This window comes from Penicillium waksmanii (assembly GCF_028829765.1).
Source record: "Penicillium waksmanii strain IBT 27052 chromosome Unknown utg000009l:1.0-4314994.0:1.0-4318279.0, whole genome shotgun sequence".
In the NCBI taxonomy this organism is placed as follows: Eukaryota; Fungi; Ascomycota; class Eurotiomycetes; order Eurotiales; family Aspergillaceae; genus Penicillium; species Penicillium waksmanii.
This window is the reverse complement of record NW_026643255.1, coordinates 1,532,738-1,556,586: the sequence shown is the minus strand read 5'-3', so window position 1 is coordinate 1,556,586 and position 23,849 is coordinate 1,532,738. Positions and strand designations below refer to the sequence as shown.

Below are 23,849 nucleotides of genomic sequence, written 5' to 3'. Positions count from 1 at the left end.
CCGGAACACGGAACTACAGACACAGTGATTGTTAATTCAACCAGCCCTGAACATATTACTAATCCAATCTATGCGGAATTCTGTAACAATGCTTCGGTAACATCGCCATATAACACACAAGGATCTACTATCCTCCCGAAACCCACCAACGAATCTGTTCCCACGCGTCGGATGGCCTCTCCAGTCAACAATACCACTACCTCGCCATACTTCAGCGTGGTCGGATTCCCGATCTCCCACCAGCTCCGACCGGAGTCTTTAAGTCCGTGGTCTCCGACTTCGCCCACAGGTACGATACATGCAGGGTCTCCACTGACCTACAAAGAAGCTTACCTTGTGCATCACTTTTCGACGCACCTCGGGTATTGGCTCGACTGCACCGACGCTTCCCGCCAGTTTACCCGGAAAGTCCCCACCCTTGTCAAGCAATCGCCGATTCTGCTGCATGCCGTACTTTCCTACGCGGCCCGGCACGTTGGCGATGCCGAAATGGCCGAGCAGGCGCATGAGCGTTGCGTAGAATTATTGATTCCCTCCCTGAGCTCGGAAACGGTGGCCAACGATGATATTCTGTTGTGTGCAATTGTCATCCTGCGGGTGTTTGAACAGTTAAATGGCAAGTGAGAAAGTTTTCAAGCTGATGCCCAGGCTAACTTCCTTGGGTCTGAAACAGTCATGGTAACTGGGAGCGATCAGGAGCGTCATTTAGCCGGCTGCTCGGCTCTGCTCTGGGCGTCGCAAGGAGGGGGAGGTGGATCCATCCACCCCGAGATTGCGGCAGGCGGCTTTCTGGGTGTACATGCGTCAGTGCCTCTACAACGCATGTATACATCAGCAAGCTCCTAATGTGGATTTGAACTTGGTTCTCATCCCTCCCCCGGGCGGAGGTGACCCTCTGAGTGATCTGAGGTCTGAAACAGCCTGGGCCAACACTATGACTTGGATCTGTGCCACGGTGGTACACTTTTGCTTTGGATCGAGTTACTCGGAGCCTTCCTCCAGAACACGCCGATGGCAAGAGCTATCCGACGCCGTCGAGAATTGGCTGATCACCCGACCGGATACATTTGACCCAATCTGGTATAGCGAAGCCGTCCAGGAGAGTGGAAACCCATTCCCAGAGATATGGTTCACGGCAGATTGGCATAGTATGTCTGCCAAAAGCCTTCTACTCTGCATTGTCTAATGTTGTTTGTAGTTATGGCATTCGGATTTTATCATCTTGCCTGTATGCTCTTGGTCATCTACAAGCCATCACCTAAATTTGCAGTCAGGGGCCTACATAGTACAGCTCGTGAGTCTGATGTGAGTTGATTTTGCTCAAATGAAAATGAATTGTCGTTGACGCCAGCAGTTCCGAGTCATGATGCACGCTCGTGCAATCTGTGGGGCCTCCAACAGTTCCCCTTCGACGGTGCCATCGTTAATCACGCTCTGTCATTCCACCTTTATTTGTGAGACATGCCAAGGGTCCGTGGGGGATGCGTTTACTAACATGAACAGGGGGTCCCTTGATGACAGATTCGGCAGAGAGGGCTGGAGTAATTAGACTGCTGCGAGATATGGAAGCGACGCATGCTTGGCCGACGACTTGGATAATCAATTCTCTAAAAGAAGAATGGGCGATGATGTAACCCGTTCACAATGCCCACATCAAAAGCAAAGGGCATTTTTGACATCTATGCGACAAAGAAAATCATCGACCCTCATTAAACGATACCACGGCATACTTTCCGTTCTGGATCCAGGCACCACCGGGCGCCTCCACGTTCAATGCGTCAACCTTACTCTGGGTCGGGACGCCAACGCAAACGTCGGACTTGTTCGTGCGAAGAGACAAGATTTTGACGCCGCTCTGCTTGCCTAGGGGACCCAGAGCCTCCTCCCATGTGGTGGTGTGAGGCCACATTCCATCTCGGGTCAGTTTGCGGTAGTTGAGGTCGCCCTTGAAGATGACTAAGTAGCTGTTTTGGAGCTCCTTGAAGAGGGCCGGTGCCTTGGATGGCATCTCGTGGAATGAGAACGGCGTTGTCCAGAAGGGGTCGCTAGTGGTCGTGATGGCTCCCGACTGGAAGAATCCGCGGAGTCTCGGTACAAGTTGGTCGAGATACTCACGACCTGGGAAGCATTCGGAGGAGTCGAGATGCTTGAATAGCGATTCGACATCTCTGGAAATGACATCGCTGACGAACCATGGGAACTCCTTGGTATGCAGTCTAACAGAGGTAGAAATGCCGGCGTCCAACAGATAAGCGGCATAGAGCACATCAGTGAAGAACTCAAAGCCAGCGTTGTCGAGGACAATGTCAATCTGGCGACTAGCCTGACCGGCAGTGCGCTGAAGATAGGTCCAGACATCGTCAGTGTCGTTGTCGACAATGTTCCGCTGGCTCTTCTGGATGGCCTCACGGCCCTGCAAGTTTTGCAAGTCCTCCAGGGTCAGGTTAGCGAGGAGTGACAGGTCCGTGGCGTTTCCCCACAATGCAATCTCTGTCATCTCGATAAACAGCAACTTCTTGGCCGCCTCCTTGCTCTCATCTTGGGCGAGTCGAGTATCGGCAACGATCTGCACATAACGGCTGGCGAGCTCCTCAACCGCGGCTCTCGACTTGACAAAAGTAGAGTCTTTCTGGCGTTTGAAAACATCGTAGTTCTGCCAGTATTTTGAAGAGTTCAGGATTCTCTGGATGCTTCTAGAGAACTTTTAGCGCAATTCCTCAATCCGATCTTTGCAACAACATTCGTACCTGTACATGTAGCACTCCCCAAAGAGCCATGGGCAGTTGATCCAACTGCACTGGCCAATTGCAGCCAGCTGCTTGTTCCACTCTTGAATATCGAGCTTGCCGTCATCTTGCAGGGGTCTGAAGCGCTGTGAGTGCCTGCGCCTTCGGTTTATGGAGAAGAAGTACGTACGTGAGGGGTTTGTTCTGTTCAATTCCTTTCTTGATGTCCTTCAGGGCAATCTGAATGGCAATGCTTTCCGCTCTCTTCTGGCCGTCAAAATCATTCGCGGCGGCTGTTTCACCAATGTCGTCGATGGTACCCTGAATGATTTTGGCCCATCGGTTCTCGGCCGTCTGTTTAGCCATTGACCCCTTCTCTGATGTCCAAATTGCACGAACTTCTTGAGCGTTCATGGTGGCGGAAGGCATGACGATGTGACTTTGACAGATCCAACTATACAAGGTCAAGGTCTCAAAGCTATAATGAAGCAGTGACAGCAGATTCAGGGGACTCTTTATGTATTCTTATTCAAGGACAACTTGCAAGGATCGCCCCCACCGAAAAAGGTAGCAGAGCTTGTGATCCACAGACCATCATCTATGAAACCCCCTCGACACGAATATGGGAGAACCCTCGGATGCCTCCCGATCTAGGGAGGGGTGGTCGCATGAACGGCCCGAGACTTACGGCTTAAATGGCTCTCCAAGCTTTCGCAATCCTGGGGATTGGACGGTCCGTGCACCTCGTCTCGAAAATACCCTATTAGGCAATTTTGACCTGCATGTCGGCCGCGGAATCGTGATGGAGCTCGCAAAGTGCATCCCGAATTCTCACTTCTGGTCATTTTTTCGTGCGCATAACCGCACGCTTTTGGATTATCACGGGGATAGTGGAGTGTTTTGGATTGTCCAGCAGGAATGGGGCTAGATTTCAAAAGGTATATGAAGCGGTTCTTCGCTCCTCTGGATTACTATTGGAATCCAAATTATTGAGTTTCAACCTTGTATATACAGATTACCAAAATGGTCACTTCAGTTGGATTTTCTGAGCCCAATGGAACTGCTCATGTCAACGGCCCTCGCCATTTTGTCGCAAATGGTACCCTCGACATCACAGTCATGGGGATGAACAGCGGTACGGCCATGGACGGCATTGACTGCGCCCTTGTTCGTTATCGACAGAGATCTCCTGACGCTCCTTTGCACATGGAAATTCTCAAGGTACGACCGCTCTCTAATGATGGTCTTTAAGGATTCAACCTCAGTGGAACTGACAAATCGTCCTTGTACAGTACGACGAGATCCCCATCCCTCGGTACATCAAGGAGCCCGTCCTCACCATGCTCCGCGAGACAAAAACCACTCCCTCCCTCATGTCCCAGCTGAACGTCCAGCTCGGCAATATGTTCGGCGAGACTGTGAAGCTCTTCTGTGAGAAGCACAACGTCTCCCTTAACAGCATTGACCTTATCGGCTCCCACGGTCAGACTATCTGGCTTCTCTCCATGCCCGAAGAGGGCGAGACCCGTTCTGCCTTCTGCCTTGGCGAGGGGACTGTCATAAGTGGTTTGACCGGCATCACTACAGTCACCGACTTCCGCATGGCTGAACAGGCGGTCGGCCGCCAGGGTGCACCTCTTGTCGCTTTGATCGACGGTCTCCTCCTTCACCACCCCAACGAATGGCGCATCTGCCAAAATATCGGCGGTATCGCTAACCTCTGCGTCATTCCACCCGACAGTGAACAGGGCGTCGACGCCATGGTCGACTGGGACTGCGGCCCGGGCAACATGTTCATCGACGCCGCGATGCGTTACTTCACAAACGGCGAGATGGAGTATGACCGCGATGGCGAGTGGGGTGCTCAGGGTACTGTCAATCAGGCAGTCGTCGACAAGTTCCTCGACAGCAATAAGTACTGCAACCACTTGCCTCCCAAGACGACAGGTCGTGAGACCTTCGGTGACAACGAGGCCCAGGCGATCATTGACGAGTGCTTGGCTCTGGGGATGAGTAAGTACGACATCGTCGCCACCATCACCAGAATTACCGCCCAAAACATCGTCAAGCAGTACCGCACTTTCTTCCCCAACTTCAACATCGATATCGACAAGATAGCCGGTGTCTACATGTGTGGTGGTGGTGCCCACAACCCCAACATCATCAACTACCTCAAGAAGCAGCTGCCCAACTTAGAGATTCTCAAGCTTGATGAGACGGGTGTTCCTTCTGATGCCAAGGAGGCTGTCTCGTTCGCTCAGCAGGCTCTTGAGGCTATTCTCGGCCGTGCCGCTCTTGTTCCTATTAACAGTGACACACTGACGCCCAACACCATCTCGGGTAAGATTGCGCCGGGATTGCGATGGAGAGAGGTTATGACAATGGCAATGGAATTCGGAAAGGGTCAAGCTCGGTTGCCGACGGTCAAGGAGATGGTTATTGACCGGCCCTACACCTACGGAAAGCCTTAGCAGGGTATGGCGGTGCACCTATCTATTTGTATGATAAATTACTTGCATTTAAGGGTTTAGCAATGGCTTCATTTCAATCTAGCATTCTCCGCGACTTTGAAGTGTCTTTCTGGTTGAATCCCCTCACGACACCGTAAAGTGAAGATGTAGTGTACCACCGTTTAGTGGGCGATGGACGGTGTTACGTCTCAGAATTGTGCAGAACAAGAGGGATCGGCGTTGTTCATGAATTAGCCTCAATCGAGGCAGGCCTCATTCTTATCCAAGCTTATCTTAAAATTTTATTGTGGCTTACCAGGGCTCATCGTAAGCGTCCCCGAGCAAATCATTACGCGCGTCATCGTGCCGCACACGCGTAAAAGCTCCAACATCTCACACTGTGTCCTCTGGAACCAAACTCGAAAATACGCAAATGAAAACAAAATGATAGTGAGTCGTCGCGGAGTTGATAGCTCTAAGCAAACTACATAGTTCCGGCCGTCGACCTGAGATGGAGAGATATTCTCGAGCTCAACACCTGATTCAAGACCACTGTGTGCCATTTTTGAACACACTTCAGTTCAATAAAAAGTATAATACAACTAAAAACCTTGATTTTGTCTATATCTCCGGGTTTGTTGGTGGAATTACGCTCTTAATCCTGACCTTTGTTAATAGTTGAGTCGACTATCTCTAAAAGAGGAGGATGAATTGTTACGGGATTCGAAGTATACGATACCCCAGACTCTCGAGGCTGATTTATGGACGAATCCCCTTTGAGTCACCTGCATATCGATATCTACCTGAGCCCTAGTGTATTTAAGATCCCACGATCACTCAGGATTCTTGAGCTCCGTGCCTCTGACCTTCAGACTATTCATGTCCATCAGCAGCAGGATTTACCCACAGCGATGGACCCCGCAAAGATGCCTGACTCTGTCCACGCTCCTCTATAATGATACCTCTGGCAAGGTGGAAAGGTGCAAGTGATGACAATTGGTACTCGGTGATGTTGTTCAAGGGTGTGCCTGTCAAGATAATGGATTACCTCGCGAAATACCCAGGTTGACGAGATCCTTCGGTCTGGTCTTCGGATTAGGTAGCAGCAGAAGCTGCAACAACTGATGCTTATATTAAAGATAATGTACACAATAATTGGCAGATCTAGGGAGGCTGAATCGAGATTTAAACTTGGGGGTAATATAATGGTTGAGATTGACATACATTCGGATATTGCTGCCTGGGTGCTTAAGCCTAGGTATTGTTTACGTGGTTACTATTATGGCTGGAAACCTCTCTCAAGAGCCATTATCCTCTCTTTTGTCTCTTCTTTGGCCTCGGGATTCTGTACGAATGCACCCTTTCGTCTGAAAAAAAGCGTATGCTACATTACTACTAGTAATGAGGAGACATATACTCCAGGGCTACTAATAGTATGTGTTCAGGCCTCTGTTTATGGTAATTTTATCCATAGTGTCTCATCGTGGATGTAGAGTATTGATTCAAGTTCATTGAAATTCTTCGGTTTACTTCAGGCTGCTGAAAAGGAATGTGCCAAGATGATTGTTTCGACAACAAGGCTGGCATAAGTTCTTCAATACGGCTCGAGAGAATGTCGTCAATTATCACATAGAAAAAACCAAACACTCATAACTTGAGTATACCCTACTATTTCCCTGAGAGATGAGCTAACACTTTTTTCAAACAAAGAGCAGCTGAATCTTCTGAGCCTTAAACTTGAAATATCTTACCATCCTCAGGCTCCGACGCATTACATATATAATTTTTTTGCAAAAGCCAGCCTCGCCAGCATAATAGCTGATCGATCCACGACGCCCCGGGCAACCGGCGCAGTGCGCCTTGAAGTTTTCCCTTCTCCCTCTCTGTACCCCATGCCAGGTGCATATTGTGGCTTGCAGCCCATCTATCCAGTATCTCAGGACATTCCCACCACCATGTATGATCACCGGGAGCTTTGGCCCCCCAAGTCCCCGATGGTTGGCCGCTTTGATACATCGATACGATGGAATTAGTCGACGGTGGAAAATCCTGATGCTGTCAGACGTTAAGGCTTACATCATTCAAATGCGACCGAGGTCGTGCGCGCGCAAAGACCGCCGTATATGGGCTAGCTGGTAGTATCTAGATGTCGATATGTGCATAGAGCAGACCCGTCGCACTGGCTGATGGTCCCGATGATGCGCTCGTGCTGAGGGCTTGATGATCCTCCGGTTCGGAGGTACGGTAGTTATGTATAGTTACATAGTTACTTGACTCGGACTCGGAGGTCGGGCTACAGAGTATCTCCCGAAAACTACTTGTAGTGACCGGGGCTACTAGTATTTACACATGTGTCTACGGGTGCGATGATATCTCATGCAAGCTCATCATGGTGCCAAATAGGACAGAATAGGCAGCCTTGTTTTTTGCATATCTCCAAGTCTTATTTCTCGTCCCCCCCCCCCAAATCCACCCTCGTATAGATTGTTCATGTGTAGCCTTGCGCCCTTCTTAACCAATCTCATAACCATTCATATCAAACCCCGCACGCAAACTGCCGGAGGAGGGTCCGTATGGTATATTGTATGTGTGCTACGAGTACATGTGAGTGACTCCATTCATCCATCTGACATGTTCGAAATGCCGCAACCTCTCCTTCCCGAAAAGTGATATCACCAAGAACTAAGGTACGAAGTAGATGAGTGTAGAAGTCATCTGCAGGAAATGGGAGAAAAACTCAAACAGAGGTTCCAGAACACCACTCTAGCAAGGATAAGTTCCAACTATCACTCTCAGCGCTTACACAACGGAGCTTAGTGGCTATTTGCCAGTGGTGGAATAAAGTACCCTACAAATAATGGCCAACCAAATCGTGATCCTGCCATCCATCTCTAACTTTGAGAGTGTGACCTATGTATGCGAGGCCGATCATTCACAGAACTTTTATTTTATTTCTTTTTTTCTTTTCGCTGGTGACTTGCATTTTCCGAGATACAGGGCGGGTGGTTATTCAGCCAGGGCAGACGCAGTGGATAGATAGACCAAGCCAGGCCCAAGCAAGACATGGCGGTAGGCTCTCGTAATGAAGAACGACCGGCTAGCTGAGTTCTAGCGGCGTTTCTGGGCTTCTTGTCTTTGGACCTTTGAGTGGCTGGAAACGTGCCTTCGGATTGAAACATGATCGATGACGCAGGGAAGTTTGCTGCCTGCTTAAGTTCCCCCGCTATCTCTTTTCCCATGTGAAGGAAATGTGCATGTTTCAGCATAGACCTTGTCTGGCTTGTTTTGCGACCAAGACAGGCCAAGTTCCAGCTGCCCACTACCAACTTCAGAGCTAACCGACAACTCGTAGTGCCGGTCTCAGTCCCAGCTGATATGCAAATTCTTCTTCTCCAAGAGGCTACGTCTGATGGATTCGGATACGGATTCTCCGAATCCAGCCACTATGAGCGCGGATCATCGCGGGGTACAGTTTCAAAGGACCCAGGGCGGGGGAAGTCCGGTGGATAAGGTTAGAACCCAGTTCAGCGTGAGGATCTAGTCTACAGTAGTCCGCTGCTCCGTTCTCTGGACGACCTGAGCGATGGATGTGATGAGATCGGAGGATTACGAGACTCGCCCATGGCGGGTAGGTTGTTTGCTGTGGTCGGGATTGAAAGGGTGGTGTGCAATCGCATGTTGCCTGGTGGGTTTGGAGGGGGGTGGTGGAGGAGGGGCTGGGTTACTCACTGCACCTCCATCACACTCCGTCAAATGACCGAATTATGGGATCAACCCATCGTACTCTGCCGAACTACTCGTACATGGGCGCGAAAGACCTTGGTGGGGGGAGGGGCTTTGTTTTATTTTCTTTCCTTTCCTGCCTAGCTTGGATTGAGGCTGTGGCGATTGGCACACTGACCGTTGTGATAGAGCGTGGTCGTTTAGCCTATCCGATTCCCTCGAACGAAGTACGGAGAACGCAGTACGCACGTAGCCTCCGTCTCCGGGTTATGGGTTCGTCGCAGTCAGTTTGAAAAGTGTCTCTGGCCGCGCGGACCGCAGGGCCGGGTCTAGATGACAGGCCGAAACTTGGGGTCTTGGGTTAGGTGGTCTTGGTCTCGGGTGGAGTACAGAGGTACATGAGGACAGGCGACACGTTTGGATCATGGGTCTTCCTGGGTGGAACGACGATGGAGAGATCAGAGGGCGATCAGCCCCGGATGACAGGAGGATGCGTGATGTACAAGGTGCGATGAGCGCAATAGTGATGCGCGAATGCCATAGCGTACATAGACTATGAGCGTTGGCTGCAGACGATCGAGACGATCAAATCGAGATGGGGCATTGATTCTCATGATTGAGAAGGTTAGGTAGCAGATGGCAGATGGCATAGAGCATAGACTGAACTCTCCGTACTCGGTACTTTGTTTCTCGCCAGGCACGGCAGCCTATGTTGGTACCATGTTGGTACCCAGTCTCCTCTCCCCACCAAAGATATTGGCCTGGGGACAAGATGGCGGTGACTGTACCCTTTACGTGGGATACCTAAATATAGGCGGTCGGCCTGTCTCCATCATACTAAGCCACAAATTAAGGCCCACGGAACTGCCCGGGGTTTCCACGCGAGGGGGTCGATAAATGGACAGGGGGAATCACAACAGGCACGGCATCCAATAGGGCGTTCCAAAGGCTGAGCTCACGCAGGTTTACGTGGGAGGACGAAAACCGCAAAGGGAAAAAGCAAGGCGAGAGGCGAAAAAGAAAAATCCCGCGATGAACCCGCGCTATGCGGGGGGCTGCTGTTGGAGGGAATTGCCGTATACCCTAGATGCATGGGACTTGTACCCAAAGGCCTCTTAGCTAGTGGGCTCTAGTGGGCTCTGGAGGGCCCTGGAAGGCCCGATGGAATCACCGCATTGAGCACGGCGCAGGGGCGACAAAAAAAAGAGTGAAAAAAGGATAGGCGCGAATCACGGTGAGCAAAGTGACGAAGGGGGGGGCGAAAGTTCAGGGCTCGGGCTGGTCTTCCAAAGTCCTTTCGTGCCTCGTGTTGATTTGATCGCTGGCCCCGCCGGTCGTAGACAGCGATTGGTGGATGCCTGGGGGGAAGGAGTAGACAAATCGGAAGAGGTGCACAGGCCGAAAATGGAGGATGTGAAGGGCCGGTGAAAGCCAGTCTAAGCCAGTTAGGATGGCGGAGCTACCGCTCAGTGAAGCAAGATGGGGGATGAGGCGGGTGATGGTGGTGGTCATGCTCAGCAATGAAGAATGAGGTGAGGAGAGGAGGGTAATGGCTGAAGCTGGAGTGGTTAAAGGAATGCAAAGAACCCAGGTGGGATGAGGTTAGGCTGTAGCTGTGGTGAATGTGAAGCAAGTTGAAGTCCGCCACTGTTGGCTGATCCTTTTGTGGCGGAGTTGGAAGTGCAAAGTGCCAGAGAGTACCGTGACATAGACTCCCCATGCCTATGGAATGTTCTTTTCGCCCCCTAAAACATACTCCAACAGCACCAAACACTAAAAACAATCGGCTTTCTCGGCCTTGCCAGGGCTGCGCTGCTCCCCTTTTCTACTTAACAACTTCCTGATTGACACATTGTTGCGATTCGCTTCGCTTCGCATTTGCATTTGCATTTGCAGTGCCTCACGGCATTGTCATACCCGACCCTATTTCTAATCTTTTGCCTCCCCTGACCAATTTGATCCTAATTTGATCTCAATTTATCATCTGTGAACTCCCGATCGTTCTCGATGAAAGTGGATTCTTCGAAACGTCACCTCTTTTCTTGTTGGCATTCCATACAAATCTCCACCGCCTCTTCCCCTCTTCCCCATTCCTTCTCCCATTCACCACACCCCCTCTCTCAAATACCTCTCAATCCTATACCTCTCTCTCTTTGCCCCCTCAATTCCCTATCGAGGGTTTGAAACCAAGTCATTGATCTTGGTGAACCCTCTTCCTATTTCCCCCCCATTGCCACCCAACATGTTACAGCCCGACGATGTCAAGACAGATCACTATGCCGCCTTGGGCGTCTCCAAGGAAACCGACCTAACCAAGATCCGTGGAGCCTATCGAAAGCTCGCCTTAAATCTCCACCCCGACAAGATCAAGGATGAATCACAACGCGAATCCGCGCGAGAAGAATGGCATCGTGTCCAGAAAGCATACGAGATTCTCTCCGACGACAAAGACCGATCCGCTTATGATAATGGACGAGCCAAGTTTCTCGACAAGGAGGCCAAATTGGCCGAGCTGAAGCGAGAATTGAGAGAGCACCGAAGAAACGATTCCTCATATGCCTCGCCACGAGGGAGTGGCAGTGCCTCGGCCCGTGAAATGCGAAATGGTCATATTGTCGAAGAGCGTGTCCCAATGGAGAGCTACTTCGATGAAGCGATGCGATTCACCGACGAGCCCAACCCAATGGGTCGCAAGAACGATGATTTCGGCCGTCGATCAAAGCCAAAGCCAACTGATGATAGGAAGAAGGCTCGCGTGCCACCGAGCAGTCAGCGCGCGGCTAAGGACCTTCGCGAATCGACCAAGGCATCGATGGCCGACCGAGCCAAGAAGCTCGATCGAGAGCGTCGCCGCGACGCTTCCGCCAAGTATGAAGACAAATTTGACTCCTACGCCCCTAGGATAGTGGATTCGGAAAGTGAGTCTGAATTTAGTGGTCCCGAAATCTATTTACGGACCAGGGAACCCTCTTCCTCGCGACGAACTAGGGAGTCAACTCCTCGGGAGTCACGATCGCGCCCGACGAAGCCGGCCCCCCGCCGCCGCGAAACCTATTATGAGGATGAGGATTATTCCGAGGATGCCTGGCAAAGCAAGGTGTACGGTGCCCAGGAGCATATTCAACGTTCGAAGTATGAACAAGATGTTCGACCAAGGACGTCTCGTTCCCCACCTCGACGCCGTGGTTACGACTCGGGGGAACCAGAAACGTCCGCTTCGCGGCGCGCGGCTCGGTCCTCTCGGTCAACCAGGGATCGCGATCGTTCCTCATCTCGCAACAATTCATATGACAAATTAGACTCCCGCAGTGGAGATTATTTCAACCCGCCAAAGATGCCCTCCGCGACCACCTCGCCTAGCGTGAAGTCGTCAATGAGACCTTCGCTGTTCACCCGTGCAACCACTGCGACCGCCACTGCTTTTACCCGACCCAAGCGGGAAAGCTCCCTTCGCAATGATTCCATTCGCAACGATTCTAGTCTCGACCAAATGGTCCGTGAACAGGTTCCCCCGTCGCGATCTTCGAAGCTGCGCAACAATGATTCCGGTTACTCCAGTTCCAGCACACCGGAGATGCCCCAGCACAGCCATTCGCCCAAGGTGACCGCTCGATATACAATCGATCCCGAAACAATCACCATCGAGCCTTCGAAGTCGAAGTATCGTATGGCATCGCCCGATCGAGAACGTGAGCGAGATCGTCCCACTCGCACCATGCCCCCGCGTGCCAACACCTTTGCCGAGCCATCCCGCATCGAGATCCGCTCCGTGAAGCCCTCTGTGAAGCCCTCCCGAACCTATACCGATGTCGAATACACTCGCCCCGTGGGACGCAGCGATATCAAATACTCTAAGGATATTCGCCCTGGCGATGCGAGCTATTCGCCCAGTCGCGCTCAGAAGATCCCATCTTCTTACTACAACGAACGTCATCCTCCTCCGAGCAGACGCCAGTCTACCGCCGCATAATTTAAATTAAGTAACGACAGCCTTTATGACCATGCAATCTCCTTTCTGTTTTTCCTTTTCTACTCACACACACACCTCATGACCTGAAATGTCAAATGTCTTCTATTCTTGTCGATACTTTTCGCGAACTGCCCAGCGCAGTTCCTTTCGGAATCCGCATACTGGTTTCCACCATCAATTTTTACGGGGTCGGGAGATACATTCTCTGTTCTGTCTCTACTTGACTTCCTACTTCGATGTGGTTGAAGCCCAGTAGCGATGCCAGAGATATTTCCTCCTCCCCCTTCCCGAGCATTGGGACGGTTCGGTTTTTCGCAATGTGCATCCAAAGGCTTTCTTAGCTGGATTATCACACAATGTCTTCGTCGGCGCAATGGGGGATTCGGATCGCATGGGATAATTTAACCATATCAAACATACACACCTGACCGGCGCATGTTTTGCTCTATTGTTTGTGACTTTTCTTTTTCTTGTTCTTACCAAATTTTTATCCATATCCTTATATCCTCGTTTGTTATTTTTTTATCTCTTTCCCACAATCTCCTGTTTCTCTATCTCGCCATCTATGATGTCTCGTTTATTCTTTTTTTTCTCTCGGAATGTATGAATTAGTTACCCTATGTGTGCTAATATCACTCGAAATTCATGACGGATTTACGTTCCTTGATTGATGACCTTTATGATACTGACCTTGTCTTCGTGGTTTATCTATAAATTAGATTGTGATTTAGAATGAAAGATAAGTTGTGTACTTACTGTTCGTGTTTGTGAATAAAATTAATACGTAGCAGGAAATCTGGTATCTGTAACAGCTCAGGGACTAATGAAGATGATCAAGGCCTCAAAAAGTGTAGTACGGAGAGGAAGAAAAAGGAACAAACTTGAAGGACAAAGGACTAGGAAGCACCTAAGGACTCCGTGCATGAATGCCCGAATCAGTAACCATGCCATGTGTTACAGTATCCTAAGAACCATTTGAAAAATTCCTAACATCTGCAGACTCAGCTAATATAGTGAAAAGCCTTGGAAGGCAGCAATGATCCCAACTCAAAGGTTTTATAGTGGTTTCAAGCCTTCTACTACTGCTGCCCCACTTCTGTCTCCAATTTTCGGCCTTCCAACATACATACCTAGTAGGCCTCCCAAAAGCGTGATGGGTATGTCTCTGGCTAATTGAGGTCATGCCACTTAAAGTCAGATTTTGACAGACTAAGGATACCCAGAGAATGGTACCTTGTGAATTTGACGATAGATAATTGCTGATCTTTTGTTGAGTCTCATTATTATACTTCTTAATCTCGGCTAGTTTGCCGACCTTATAGTGGATGAAGCTCCTCACAGATTCAGAGACAGCTGCTTCATTTAACTCAAGTGAGACCGGGGTTATTCCAGTTGCGTTTTGGAGAGGCTCGTAGATCTCAGGCCAGTAGCGACTCGAATCGCCCATTTCACCTACTCATTTGTTGTATAATGAAATCGAGAAGTGAAGATAGCCCTGTCGTGCATTCGTCTAGTGCGTCGATCAACAGGTAGGTGCATGTCAATTCACCCACAATATCAGTGAAAATCTTCGTGAGAGCGTCCCATGTATTAATACCCTCGAAAAGATGTTTTCCGGCTTGTTCATATTTTACTCGTACATGGCAAAGAAGAGATGGTCTTTTCAGGATAAGCGAGTAGATCAGGCCGCGAAGCACCGCAGTTGCGGTATTTATTCTTGGATCAGTTGCCTGGCAGAAAAAGAACGAGATAGTCGTATACTTTTCAGAAGTACCTGTAATTTCGTCGATTATGCCACACAGAAGCATTGTTTTGCCCTTTCCAGGATTCCCCCTGATTCAGAGCAGATTGCCTTGGCCGTTTTGCCATTGCTTAAACTCCTCGTTGTCGAGAATCCATCGGTATGAGTCTTTTAACAGTCCTCCATTAGTCGCTTGAATACGACTCTTGTAATCATAGGAATTGGTCGTCCGAAGGTCTCGTAAGCATTCCTGATTCAATGGGGATTCCGATTGTACTACATCAGACAGCCGCTCCGCTTAGTTTCGTCCGGTTGATACACCTTTACGTATATATAGGGGCTCCCACTTACCAAAGCTTGCAGTAATATTGCCATAGTTCTGCTCCTGTATGTTTGGCTCCAATAAAAACATCTTGAGTAATTACCAATCCATGGATCCCTTTCGTGCGCGGGTACACACCAGGAACTTACAGCCCGAGCTAACATTCACAGGTGGCCAAGGATAGTACAGCGCGAGAAAAAATACTGGCTATAAATGACAATAATAATCAATATTAATATAACTACCGTAACGGTTATGTACAAAACTTTGCCTGTCAAAGCCAAGTGCCAAGTAAGAATAACCAATAGAAGGCAAAAGGGTATTCCAAAGAACAGCAATTTCAGACGCGAAACGATCTAATCACTCGCTGGAATTCGTACTAGCTGAGCTCGATTCTACTGAATCAGTTTGAATCCAGTCCTACGCAAGCTTCTGTGACGTATAAAATAGCACTGACCGTTCAGTCTAGACTAAAACGTAGAAAACACACATCTGCAAAGATATAATGTTAGACTTTGCCAGGTGAAAATGGCTGAAAGAGTAGGAGAACTCACAATCGATAGGCCCGAGATCATCGAGAACCAGAAAAAGGCATTCTAACACAGGATCAGTGCATGTTCGTACAGCAATGAGGGCAAAACTTACGTTGAGGGTGGTTCTTCCCTTGAAGAAACGGGACTTCTGGACAGCGACGATAGGTAGCTGGAGCATCATAGCACCAAAGCCGTACCCGCGCAACTTCTTGGTGATGCAGCTCATGATCAATTCGTGGAAGACGGAGCTCACCAAAAAGGTGATGAGCATGGCAACGGGCTGGGAGAAGCGGGATCGGGAGGGGAAGTAGACGTGGCGGAAGAGGAAGTGGTGAACGGGAACATTCCACTCTCTAGAGAACTCGAGCCTGAAAAGAGATGAGATTAAATACATCCGGGACAAAAGAAGCGTGGCACGTACCAATCGCAAGAATTCCACCAGTCAGAGTAGAAGTGACGGTCCGCAAAGCGAGTTAGTTCAGCGAAGGCGCCTAGAACATACTCGAAGATGACCAGGAACACCAGCAGGAAGGTGATCATGAAGGGGAAGAGGAGCATGCTGATGGTTTCGGCCAGAATCAGTGCCTTGTCGATGGTACTCTCAGAGACCTCGAGCTGATTATGGGCCTCGGTGAGAACGGGAAGGATGAATTCCTCGCTGGTTAGAGTCAATAAGAAGATGCATCCGAATACAGCGAGGCTCTTCCATCCAATCTCCGCCCAGCGGCGTTCTTGACGACGAGGATACTCGAGCTCATAGCACAATGTCGGGCAAAAGAGAAAGTCCACGTAGTTGCCGGTAGTGAGGTTCTGTGGGTAGGAGATGTTACCCAGTGGCGAGACCAGCTCTGTAGCCAGATCTTCACGCAGACGAGCCAATGGCTCCTCAGGTTGGTCATCATCACCGTGCTGTAGCTTCATTGATGGCCGGCGCCTCTTAGGTTCCGGATAGTGGACAGCGGTCGGAGAGCTGGGCGGAAGGGATCCGGTCTTGTCTAGAGCATTCAGTCGGCTCTCAGTCTGGCTCAGATGGCCATTATAGAAGGCATAAGAATGAAGCTTCATGAGGATTGTCAAGGTGTGAAGTGTGAAGAAGACCTGAGAGGTCCAAGTCCAGAGGCGCATGAACGGCCAGCTAAAATCCAAGTAAATATCAGCAATCGATTCGCATCAAGGCAAGGGGAATGCATAAAATCAGGCCACATACTTGACCCACAAAGCAAGCCACAGTATTTCACCCATGCATTGCAGCATCATACCCCCACGAGACCAATGCAGCCATTTGGGGCCGCTCCGGTAGAGCTTCTGGAGGGGCAGGACAAGACCAGAGGTGGCCACCATAGCTAGATCACTGAGACCAAGTTCTACCACATTTGTAGACAACAGGCTCCAGACTCTGACTCGCAGCGGGTATCCTGTATCCTTGACGTTGCGCAGCACGGTTGTCATCACCATGATAAACAGGCTGATCCAAAACAGAACGAAAAACCCTCGGAAGTTATGGTAATCGCTATCAGGATCAAAATGAGATACCCTTGGCACATAGTCAATCGTATAGAATAGGCGATTCCGAGCCCTCACTTGCTTGCGAGCTGTCGAGATCGAATGCGCCGACGGAGGTGCATCTTCAGGAACGGGGGTTGATCGGCCACTATGGTGCGATGCGGGCGTTAACCATTGAACCAGGCAGTGAGCCGAGAAAGAAAGGGTAAGAAGAAGATAATTACCTGTTGTCCAAGGCCAGCTTGTCCACTGGAGTGTTGAGGCTTCCGTCCGACTTCTGCCACTGGAGGGGAACGGGGCGAGACCGCAGTGCGGACGAGTCATTATGCGAGACGGCGCTGGACATTTCCGGCGTAGGAACAGAATTGAAGGAGAAGAAGAACGTTTCACATCAGAAGTTCCTGTGAAGAACCTTAGGAAATGGAGAGAGCCGGAGTGTGTTTATCCAGCGAAACTATGTGACGAATGTTTTGAGGGGAGAAGCGCCGAGTCCGAAAAACGGGGCCGAACCACCAACTACGTCAACGGTCAGCCTTACAGAAATAGCAATACAGTACGGATCAGCTTGGCTTTGATGTGATGCATTTAGGCAAGGTTGAACAAGATTCCAACCTAGTCTAGGATCATGGCATTATGGCAATTTTGGGAATATGGCCAATGCGACCAGATGAGCCTACATATCCCCTGACAATCAAGAGTGGTACGAGTACGACTCTTTCACGGAACGTCCGCGGATCTGCAGAAGCCACAAAGTAATTTACGTCACTGACGGTATGTGAGGTATTTCTCACCGCCGAGCGGGACTCACCGCCCTTAAATTGGCAAGCAGAATGATATAACCAAGACTGGACAATGTCAGGTGACCACCCGCACAGTCAGCATCCCCGCCCATTCCACTTTGGGACTAGCGCACCCTGCCAAGAAGCCAGGTCAACCCAAGTCACGGGCCATAATAAAGCACAATCCAGACCGGACGCTGGATTGCTTCATACCTCGCGTGCCCTAGCTCAGCTCAGCTCATCTTCCTTGGATCCCTTCGCGGATCCCCTTTTCTTATACCCCCCTCGTTGACCACTTCGCCCCTTGACCCCGCCGGGGGTTGTGGCCGCCATGTCATCCCGTACGTTGCTGCCCGCCGCCCCTCCTCCCCTGAAGCTACAAGCCTCTAATGTATTTCTTTCCCAACAGTCAAGCAATTCATTCGAAATGTCCGCTCTGCCAAGACAATTGCCGATGAGCGGGCTGTCATCCAGAAAGAGAGTGCTGCGATTCGGGCCTCGTTCCGAGAAGAAAGCCACGATTCTGGCGTTCGGTTCGTTCCATTTACCTTCTTCGATCCCAATTCCTACCTCTAATTGCGCTGCAGGAGGAACAATGTCGCCAAATTGCTGTACCTATTCACCCTCGGAGAACGGACTCACTTCGGTCAGATCGAATGTCTGAAGTTGCTCGCCTCGCACCGTTTCGCCGACAAGCGACTGGGCTACCTAGGAACGATGCTGCTCTTGGATGAGAACCAGGAGGTGCTCACACTTGTGACGAACTCTTTGAAGAAGTGAGTGGCTCTAGAAGGCAGAGATATTCCAGGGGTTCTTCCCTTGCTAACAGTACGCAGTGACCTCGGTCACTCAAACCAATATATCGTCGGTCTCGCCCTTTGCGCACTCGGCAACATCGCTTCCATCGAGATGTCTCGTGACCTTTTCCTTGAAGTCGAAAACCTCATGTCAACTGCGAACCCTTACATTCGCCGAAAAGCGGCCATCTGTGCGATGCGGATATGTCGCAAGGTTCCTGATCTGTACGAACACTTCCTCGAGAAGGCCAAGACCCTCCTCGGTGACCGAAACCACGGTGTCCTGATTTGCGGTCTCACATTTGCGACGGATCTTTGTGAAGCGGAGGAAGAAGAGGAGGGTCCAGAGGGTGTGATCGAGATGTTCCGACCACTTGCCGGAGGCCTTGTGCGCGCACTGAAGGGGTTGACGACTTCGGGCTATGCCCCGGAGCACGACGTTTCCGGTATCACAGATCCTTTCCTTCAGGTCAAGATCCTCCGTTTCTTGCGCGTATTGGGCCGAGGAGATGCGGCTACCAGTGAAATGATCAATGATATTCTGGCCCAGGTGGCAACCAACACCGACTCTTCGAAGAACGTCGGAAATTCCATTCTATACGAGTCTGTCCTCACTATCCTGGATATTGAAGCTGACTCTGGATTGAGGGTTCTGGGTGTCAACATCCTGGGCAAGTTCTTGGCGAACAAGGACAACAACATTCGTTACGTTGCTTTGAACACCCTGAACAAGGTCGTTGCAATCGAACCGAACGCGGTGCAAAGACATCGCAACACTATCCTGGAATGTCTGCGTGATCCCGATATCAGCATTCGCCGGCGAGCGCTTGATCTCAGCTTCATGTTGATCAACGAAGGCAATGTGCGCGTGCTCGTCCGGGAGCTGCTGGCTTTCCTGGAAGGGGCCGATAATGAATTCAAGCCGTCTATGACAACTCAGATCGGTATTGCCGCGGACCGATTTGCGCCCAACAAGCGCTGGCACATGGACACCATTCTCCGAGTTCTCAAGCTGGCTGGGAACTACGTTGAGGAACAGATTCTTTCTTCCTTTGTCCGTCTAATTGCGACTACCCCCGAACTGCAGACATACGCCGTCCAGAAGCTCTATTCCTCCTTGAAAGAGGATATCTCTCAAGAGGGACTGACTCTCGCAGCGACTTGGTCGATTGGTGAATATGCCGATAGCCTCTTGCAAGGTGGCCAGTACGAAGAGGAGGAACTCGTCAAGGAAGTTCGGGAAAGTGATCTTGTCGACCTTTTCATGAACATTCTCAACAGCACCTACGCCTCTCAGATCGTGATCGAATACATCATTACCGCGTCCATGAAACTCACCGTGCGCATGACAGATGCCTCCCAAATTGAGCGTCTCCGTCGCTTCCTTAGCAGCCGAACTGCCGATTTGAGTGTTGAGATCCAGCAGCGTGCCGTCGAATATACCAATCTGTTCGGATACGACCAAATCCGACGTGGTGTTCTGGAACGTATGCCAGCTCCCGAGATCCGTGAGGAACAGCGTGTGCTCGGTGCTCCGACAGCGAAGAAGCGCCAGAGCAAGATTGTTCGCGGCAAGTCCACCAAGACGGCTAAGCCTACCGGTGATCACGACTTGCTTCTTGACCTGATGGGTGGCTCTGATGCCCCTGTCACGAGCCCGACATCTAATAGCTCAAACACCGCCGATCTGCTGGCAGATATCCTTGGCGGAGACTCGGGTTTGTCGTCGCCTGCCCCAACGCCCGGCCCTCAAGGTTCCTCAGGCAAGAACGATATTATGGGTCTCTTCGGCTCGAACGGTGCTTCGCCTTCTCCCCAACCAAGTCAGCAATCCTCTTCGGGGCTTGACTTGCTGGGAGGTGGCATGGGCGCTTCTGCGCCCTCGCCTGCTGCCTCGCCTGCTCCTGTTGCTGCTTCAACTCCCGCACACAATGCCTACAATAAGGATGGCTTGACGCTTGCTCTGCAAGTCCAGCGTAGCGGCGCCACTGCTCAACTTGTGGCCAAGTTCCGCAATGAGTCTAACTTTGACCATTTCTCCAATGTTGGTCTGCAGGCCGCCGTGCCTAAGAGCCAAAAACTGCAACTGAGCGCTATCAGCAAGGCTGACCTGGATGCCGGTGAGGAGGGTGTGCAGACGCTGCGTGTGACAGCACTTAATGGGGTATGTCATTTTTCTTTCAATTCTGGGTTTAAAAAATCCATCATAGCTAACCTCCTCGCCCAGGCTCTTCCCCCCCAAGCTCCGCATCCGCTTCAGAGTGACTTCTGCCAGGGACGGTGGAGACCCAATCACTGACCAAGTGGATTGGTCCGAGCCATGATCTCAGCAATGAGCAGTTCTGTTTGTGGCGTTGATATTGGCACCTGGCCTTGACCTCGAACGTATCTAAGAGATGGAATGTGAAAATAGAGCCCATAAAAGTCTTTGAGTCTTCTCTGACCGATGGATATTCTTAATGCTTTTTACCCTTTTGCTCCCCAAAACACAATTATGCTCTATACACATCCTAGTATCTTGCCCGCTTTTCATTCATCTTTTTCCCGCCCAGCCCCACACCCTCATCTAGACTTTTATCTTACTTTACTCTTGGTTTCTTGTTGCTTTTCCTAGGGGGGTGGGGTTCTTTCATGTACATGTTTCGTTAGCAGATGATTAGTTAGGGCATGAGCAAGAGTGCATGTGTCGCATGGTGCAAAAAATCTATTCAAATTCGCAGTTATTTTGGATGCAATAGTAGGGGTTTGCTGCCCAGGTGTGAGATGGATGCATCTACTACTTTCGGGCTTTGATACTCCTAGTAGTATGCACTATGATGGGTAACTATTACTCAGTGGTTCCAAGTACCTAGGTAATTGCGCCAAATAACTACGCGACTTGGTGGTTTATTCAGCAATGAGAAATTCTCAATTCTGTATTTGCTTATGGTAGATATCTAGACTGCTAAGAGACCTAGGATGTATCAAAAGGGACCAAAAAGAAAACCGAAAAAAGTCGAAAGACAGCCGACGCAGGTTACGGCTCTATACCAAAACAAAACAGCAGGCCTAATGCAGAAATCGGGTGTATATGAACGAGCAGAAAAAGGGAAAACGGGATCGAACTCCAAAGTCCAACGCAAGAACAGAATGCAATGTCGTATCAGAAGGCAAAGAAAAGCTTAGAGGTAGCTCAGAGAAAATTCTGGATCAGCTAGTGATGCGTTAAAATACCCTCGTGGGGGAAGCGTCTTGAAGGTGATCAGATTAGTGGTGTTCGATCGGATCCTCGGGAAGCAAGACCTCGCCATCCCGTCTGTGGCTCGGTAGACAGGCCTTGAGAGGGGGTTGAATGATGTCGTTGAAGAGGAAGGTGCCGTAAACGAGCAGACCGAATCCGGCGACCTGGAGCCACTTGAAAGATTCCCAGCCTAGGCCCAAAGAGACAAGCCAGATGAACAGCGTACGGCAAGTGTCGATTGTGCTACGGGAGGTGGCAGAGACGGTACGGGTGACTGAGAGACCGAAGAAGTTGAAGCCGCTGTTTGAAAAAACTTTTAGTAAGACGGCCACTGGGGCGGAAAAAAAAAGGAACAAAAAAAGTGGAGGTGGAATAGAACTCACCCAATACTGATCATGATCAAGATACTGGAGATGGCCACAGCGCGGTTGCTGACCATCTCGTACATACCTTCCTTCATGTCGAAGTAGCCGTATTGACCTACGTCCGTTCTTCCAACTGCAGCATACATGATAAGCATGACAATGAAGGTAACAGAGAAGCCGAAAATTCCTTCCCAGCCCACGACCTCAATGGGGTCCATGGCATAGTTCTCGAGTATCCACTCTTCCAACACGAACTGCGAAGCTGTGAAGATCTGCGCTGCCGCAATAAGAAGAACACCTATGACAGTCTGCACCGCCTCGGGAGTCCCGGCAGTTTGGGAAGAGACGCTATCGTCTTGGTTAATATCATGACCACTGTCACCGCTGAACAGTGCACCAGCGAGACCGACCAGGGCCACACCGAGGACAACGACGAAGAGAGCGCTCCACTGGTACAGATAAAGCTTGCGACGGAGGAATAGAACGCTGAATAGACCGACGAAGAGGACTAACGCCCCTCGGGTCATTTGGTAGATGCTTGCAGCAACAAAGAGCAAGCCCACATTCATGAGAGTTGTGCCAGTAATGTCACAGGTGGATGGCGCAGCGAGGAGAAGGATTCTCCATCCACGGAGTGGAATCCGGTCTTCATCTTCGTCCACTGGCTTGATGTGTCCTTGATCAGCAGGCCCGTCGAGCGTACGGTCTTGGTCATCATCTTCGAGGCCGCCGTCCTCGCCGCGGACGGGTCGATATCCACCCGCGAGAAGAGGGGACTGGTCCCCGGACAGACGGGGAGTAACGTATTTCTTGTAAAGAATGGAAAGGCCGATGACGAGCCAGCAGCCCATCTCGCCGATGAACATCTGCGCGCTGTTTGAAGGAACAATCGTCAGCCGTTAAAACTCCGAGTCGTGTGACCGTGTTACAGGGTAGCCGAATAGCTCTAACGAGCTGGCTGAACTCACGTCTGAAGAACCGGCTGTTCAAATAATTTGGGATCATTGGTGTCACAGTCGCGGACACATTGCATGTCCTATAATCAATCTGGTTAGCTGGCGAGCCCGGTCAACTTCCTCCCAGCATGGAGGTCCTCAAGGTCCCCAAACGCACCTGGAATTTGTTAAGAATGGTGTTGCATACCCCGGTCACGAGCATCATCGTGACCAGGAAGGGAATAATAGCCTGGCTCGCCATGGTGTCCTTTCTGTGAAGAACGAGGGGAGATGAGGAGGCGAGGTTGAAACAAAGCGGAGAAGCTTATCGGGCTTGGACCAAGAGATAAGCCAGCTGACCCTGACGTGACCGCCTGAGGATCATCCGAAGCAGCCAATCAGCCAATAGCATCAACGAGAGTTTATTTGGAAGGCACGAGCAAAAGGGAAGGAGCAAAAAAGAAAACCAAGCAAATGAATGCCCTGCGATTTCCACTGTAGTCTGTTAGCCTCGTTACTCTTTCCCCTGTCCCGCTCTGGGCCAATACCACTAGGCCATTCTTGGGCTACGTGACCGGAGAGTCTTGTTTGTTGTTCTTAACGACCCGTATAATGATTGTACACATGATAAGCAGTAGGGAAAAAAACTACTTCATAAATGGCCAAGTTGGTAAACTGCAGTGGGCGTTCCTCCGAACTTCTATCTCTTAACATACGCGAGAATATGCGGTTGTTAGGCGATAACAAGTTGTGACTAATATGTGGTGATCTTAACGATATATTTT

The 23,849-nt window shown here is 50.3% G+C and overlaps 9 protein-coding genes across 9 annotated transcripts; 5 read left to right on the top strand and 4 right to left on the bottom strand.

The window, feature by feature from the left end:
• Window positions 1-171: 171 nt before the first annotated feature.
• On the top strand, window positions 172-624 carry N7481_010954 (uncharacterized protein; the record flags this gene model as incomplete). The annotated part of the gene is made up of 1 exon (XM_057270173.1): window positions 172-624. The coding sequence occupies one exon, from the start codon at window positions 172-174 to the stop codon at window positions 622-624; it is 453 nt and encodes a 150-aa protein (XP_057117347.1).
• A 310-nt stretch (window positions 625-934) lies between these two features.
• N7481_010953 (uncharacterized protein) lies at window positions 935-1,314 on the top strand (the record flags this gene model as incomplete). The annotated part of the gene is made up of 2 exons (XM_057270172.1): window positions 935-1,148; window positions 1,199-1,314. 2 exons carry the CDS (start codon window positions 935-937, stop codon window positions 1,312-1,314), a joined length of 330 nt encoding a protein of 109 aa, XP_057117346.1.
• A 382-nt stretch (window positions 1,315-1,696) lies between these two features.
• On the bottom strand, window positions 1,697-3,155 carry N7481_010952 (damage-control phosphatase ARMT1 family protein; the record flags this gene model as incomplete). Its single annotated transcript, XM_057270171.1, has 3 exons — window positions 1,697-2,693; window positions 2,748-2,864; window positions 2,917-3,155. The coding sequence occupies 3 exons, from the start codon at window positions 3,153-3,155 to the stop codon at window positions 1,697-1,699; spliced, it is 1,353 nt and encodes a 450-aa protein (XP_057117345.1).
• Window positions 3,156-3,749: 594 nt separating this feature from the next.
• Window positions 3,750-5,197, top strand: N7481_010951 (UPF0075 family protein; the record flags this gene model as incomplete). The annotated part of the gene is made up of 2 exons (XM_057270170.1): window positions 3,750-3,947; window positions 4,019-5,197. 2 exons carry the CDS (start codon window positions 3,750-3,752, stop codon window positions 5,195-5,197), a joined length of 1,377 nt encoding a protein of 458 aa, XP_057117344.1.
• Window positions 5,198-11,141: 5,944 nt separating this feature from the next.
• Window positions 11,142-12,869, top strand: N7481_010950 (J domain-containing protein; the record flags this gene model as incomplete). The annotated part of the gene is made up of 1 exon (XM_057270169.1): window positions 11,142-12,869. One exon carries the CDS (start codon window positions 11,142-11,144, stop codon window positions 12,867-12,869), a length of 1,728 nt encoding a protein of 575 aa, XP_057117343.1.
• Window positions 12,870-14,707: 1,838 nt separating this feature from the next.
• Window positions 14,708-15,022, bottom strand: N7481_010949 (uncharacterized protein; the record flags this gene model as incomplete). The annotated part of the gene is made up of 2 exons (XM_057270168.1): window positions 14,708-14,907; window positions 14,962-15,022. The coding sequence occupies 2 exons, from the start codon at window positions 15,020-15,022 to the stop codon at window positions 14,708-14,710; spliced, it is 261 nt and encodes an 86-aa protein (XP_057117342.1).
• A 375-nt stretch (window positions 15,023-15,397) lies between these two features.
• N7481_010948 (putative sterol o-acyltransferase (APE2)) lies at window positions 15,398-17,314 on the bottom strand (the record flags this gene model as incomplete). The annotated part of the gene is made up of 6 exons (XM_057270167.1): window positions 15,398-15,424; window positions 15,487-15,528; window positions 15,578-15,833; window positions 15,887-16,600; window positions 16,673-17,116; window positions 17,193-17,314. The coding sequence occupies 6 exons, from the start codon at window positions 17,312-17,314 to the stop codon at window positions 15,398-15,400; spliced, it is 1,605 nt and encodes a 534-aa protein (XP_057117341.1).
• Window positions 17,315-18,078: 764 nt separating this feature from the next.
• N7481_010947 (AP-1 complex subunit gamma) lies at window positions 18,079-20,868 on the top strand (the record flags this gene model as incomplete). Its single annotated transcript, XM_057270166.1, has 5 exons — window positions 18,079-18,088; window positions 18,157-18,280; window positions 18,335-18,523; window positions 18,584-20,708; window positions 20,755-20,868. 5 exons carry the CDS (start codon window positions 18,079-18,081, stop codon window positions 20,866-20,868), a joined length of 2,562 nt encoding a protein of 853 aa, XP_057117340.1.
• A 922-nt stretch (window positions 20,869-21,790) lies between these two features.
• N7481_010946 (putative nucleotide-sugar transporter) lies at window positions 21,791-23,326 on the bottom strand (the record flags this gene model as incomplete). The annotated part of the gene is made up of 4 exons (XM_057270165.1): window positions 21,791-22,064; window positions 22,148-23,002; window positions 23,098-23,165; window positions 23,243-23,326. 4 exons carry the CDS (start codon window positions 23,324-23,326, stop codon window positions 21,791-21,793), a joined length of 1,281 nt encoding a protein of 426 aa, XP_057117339.1.
• Window positions 23,327-23,849: the final 523 nt, after the last annotated feature.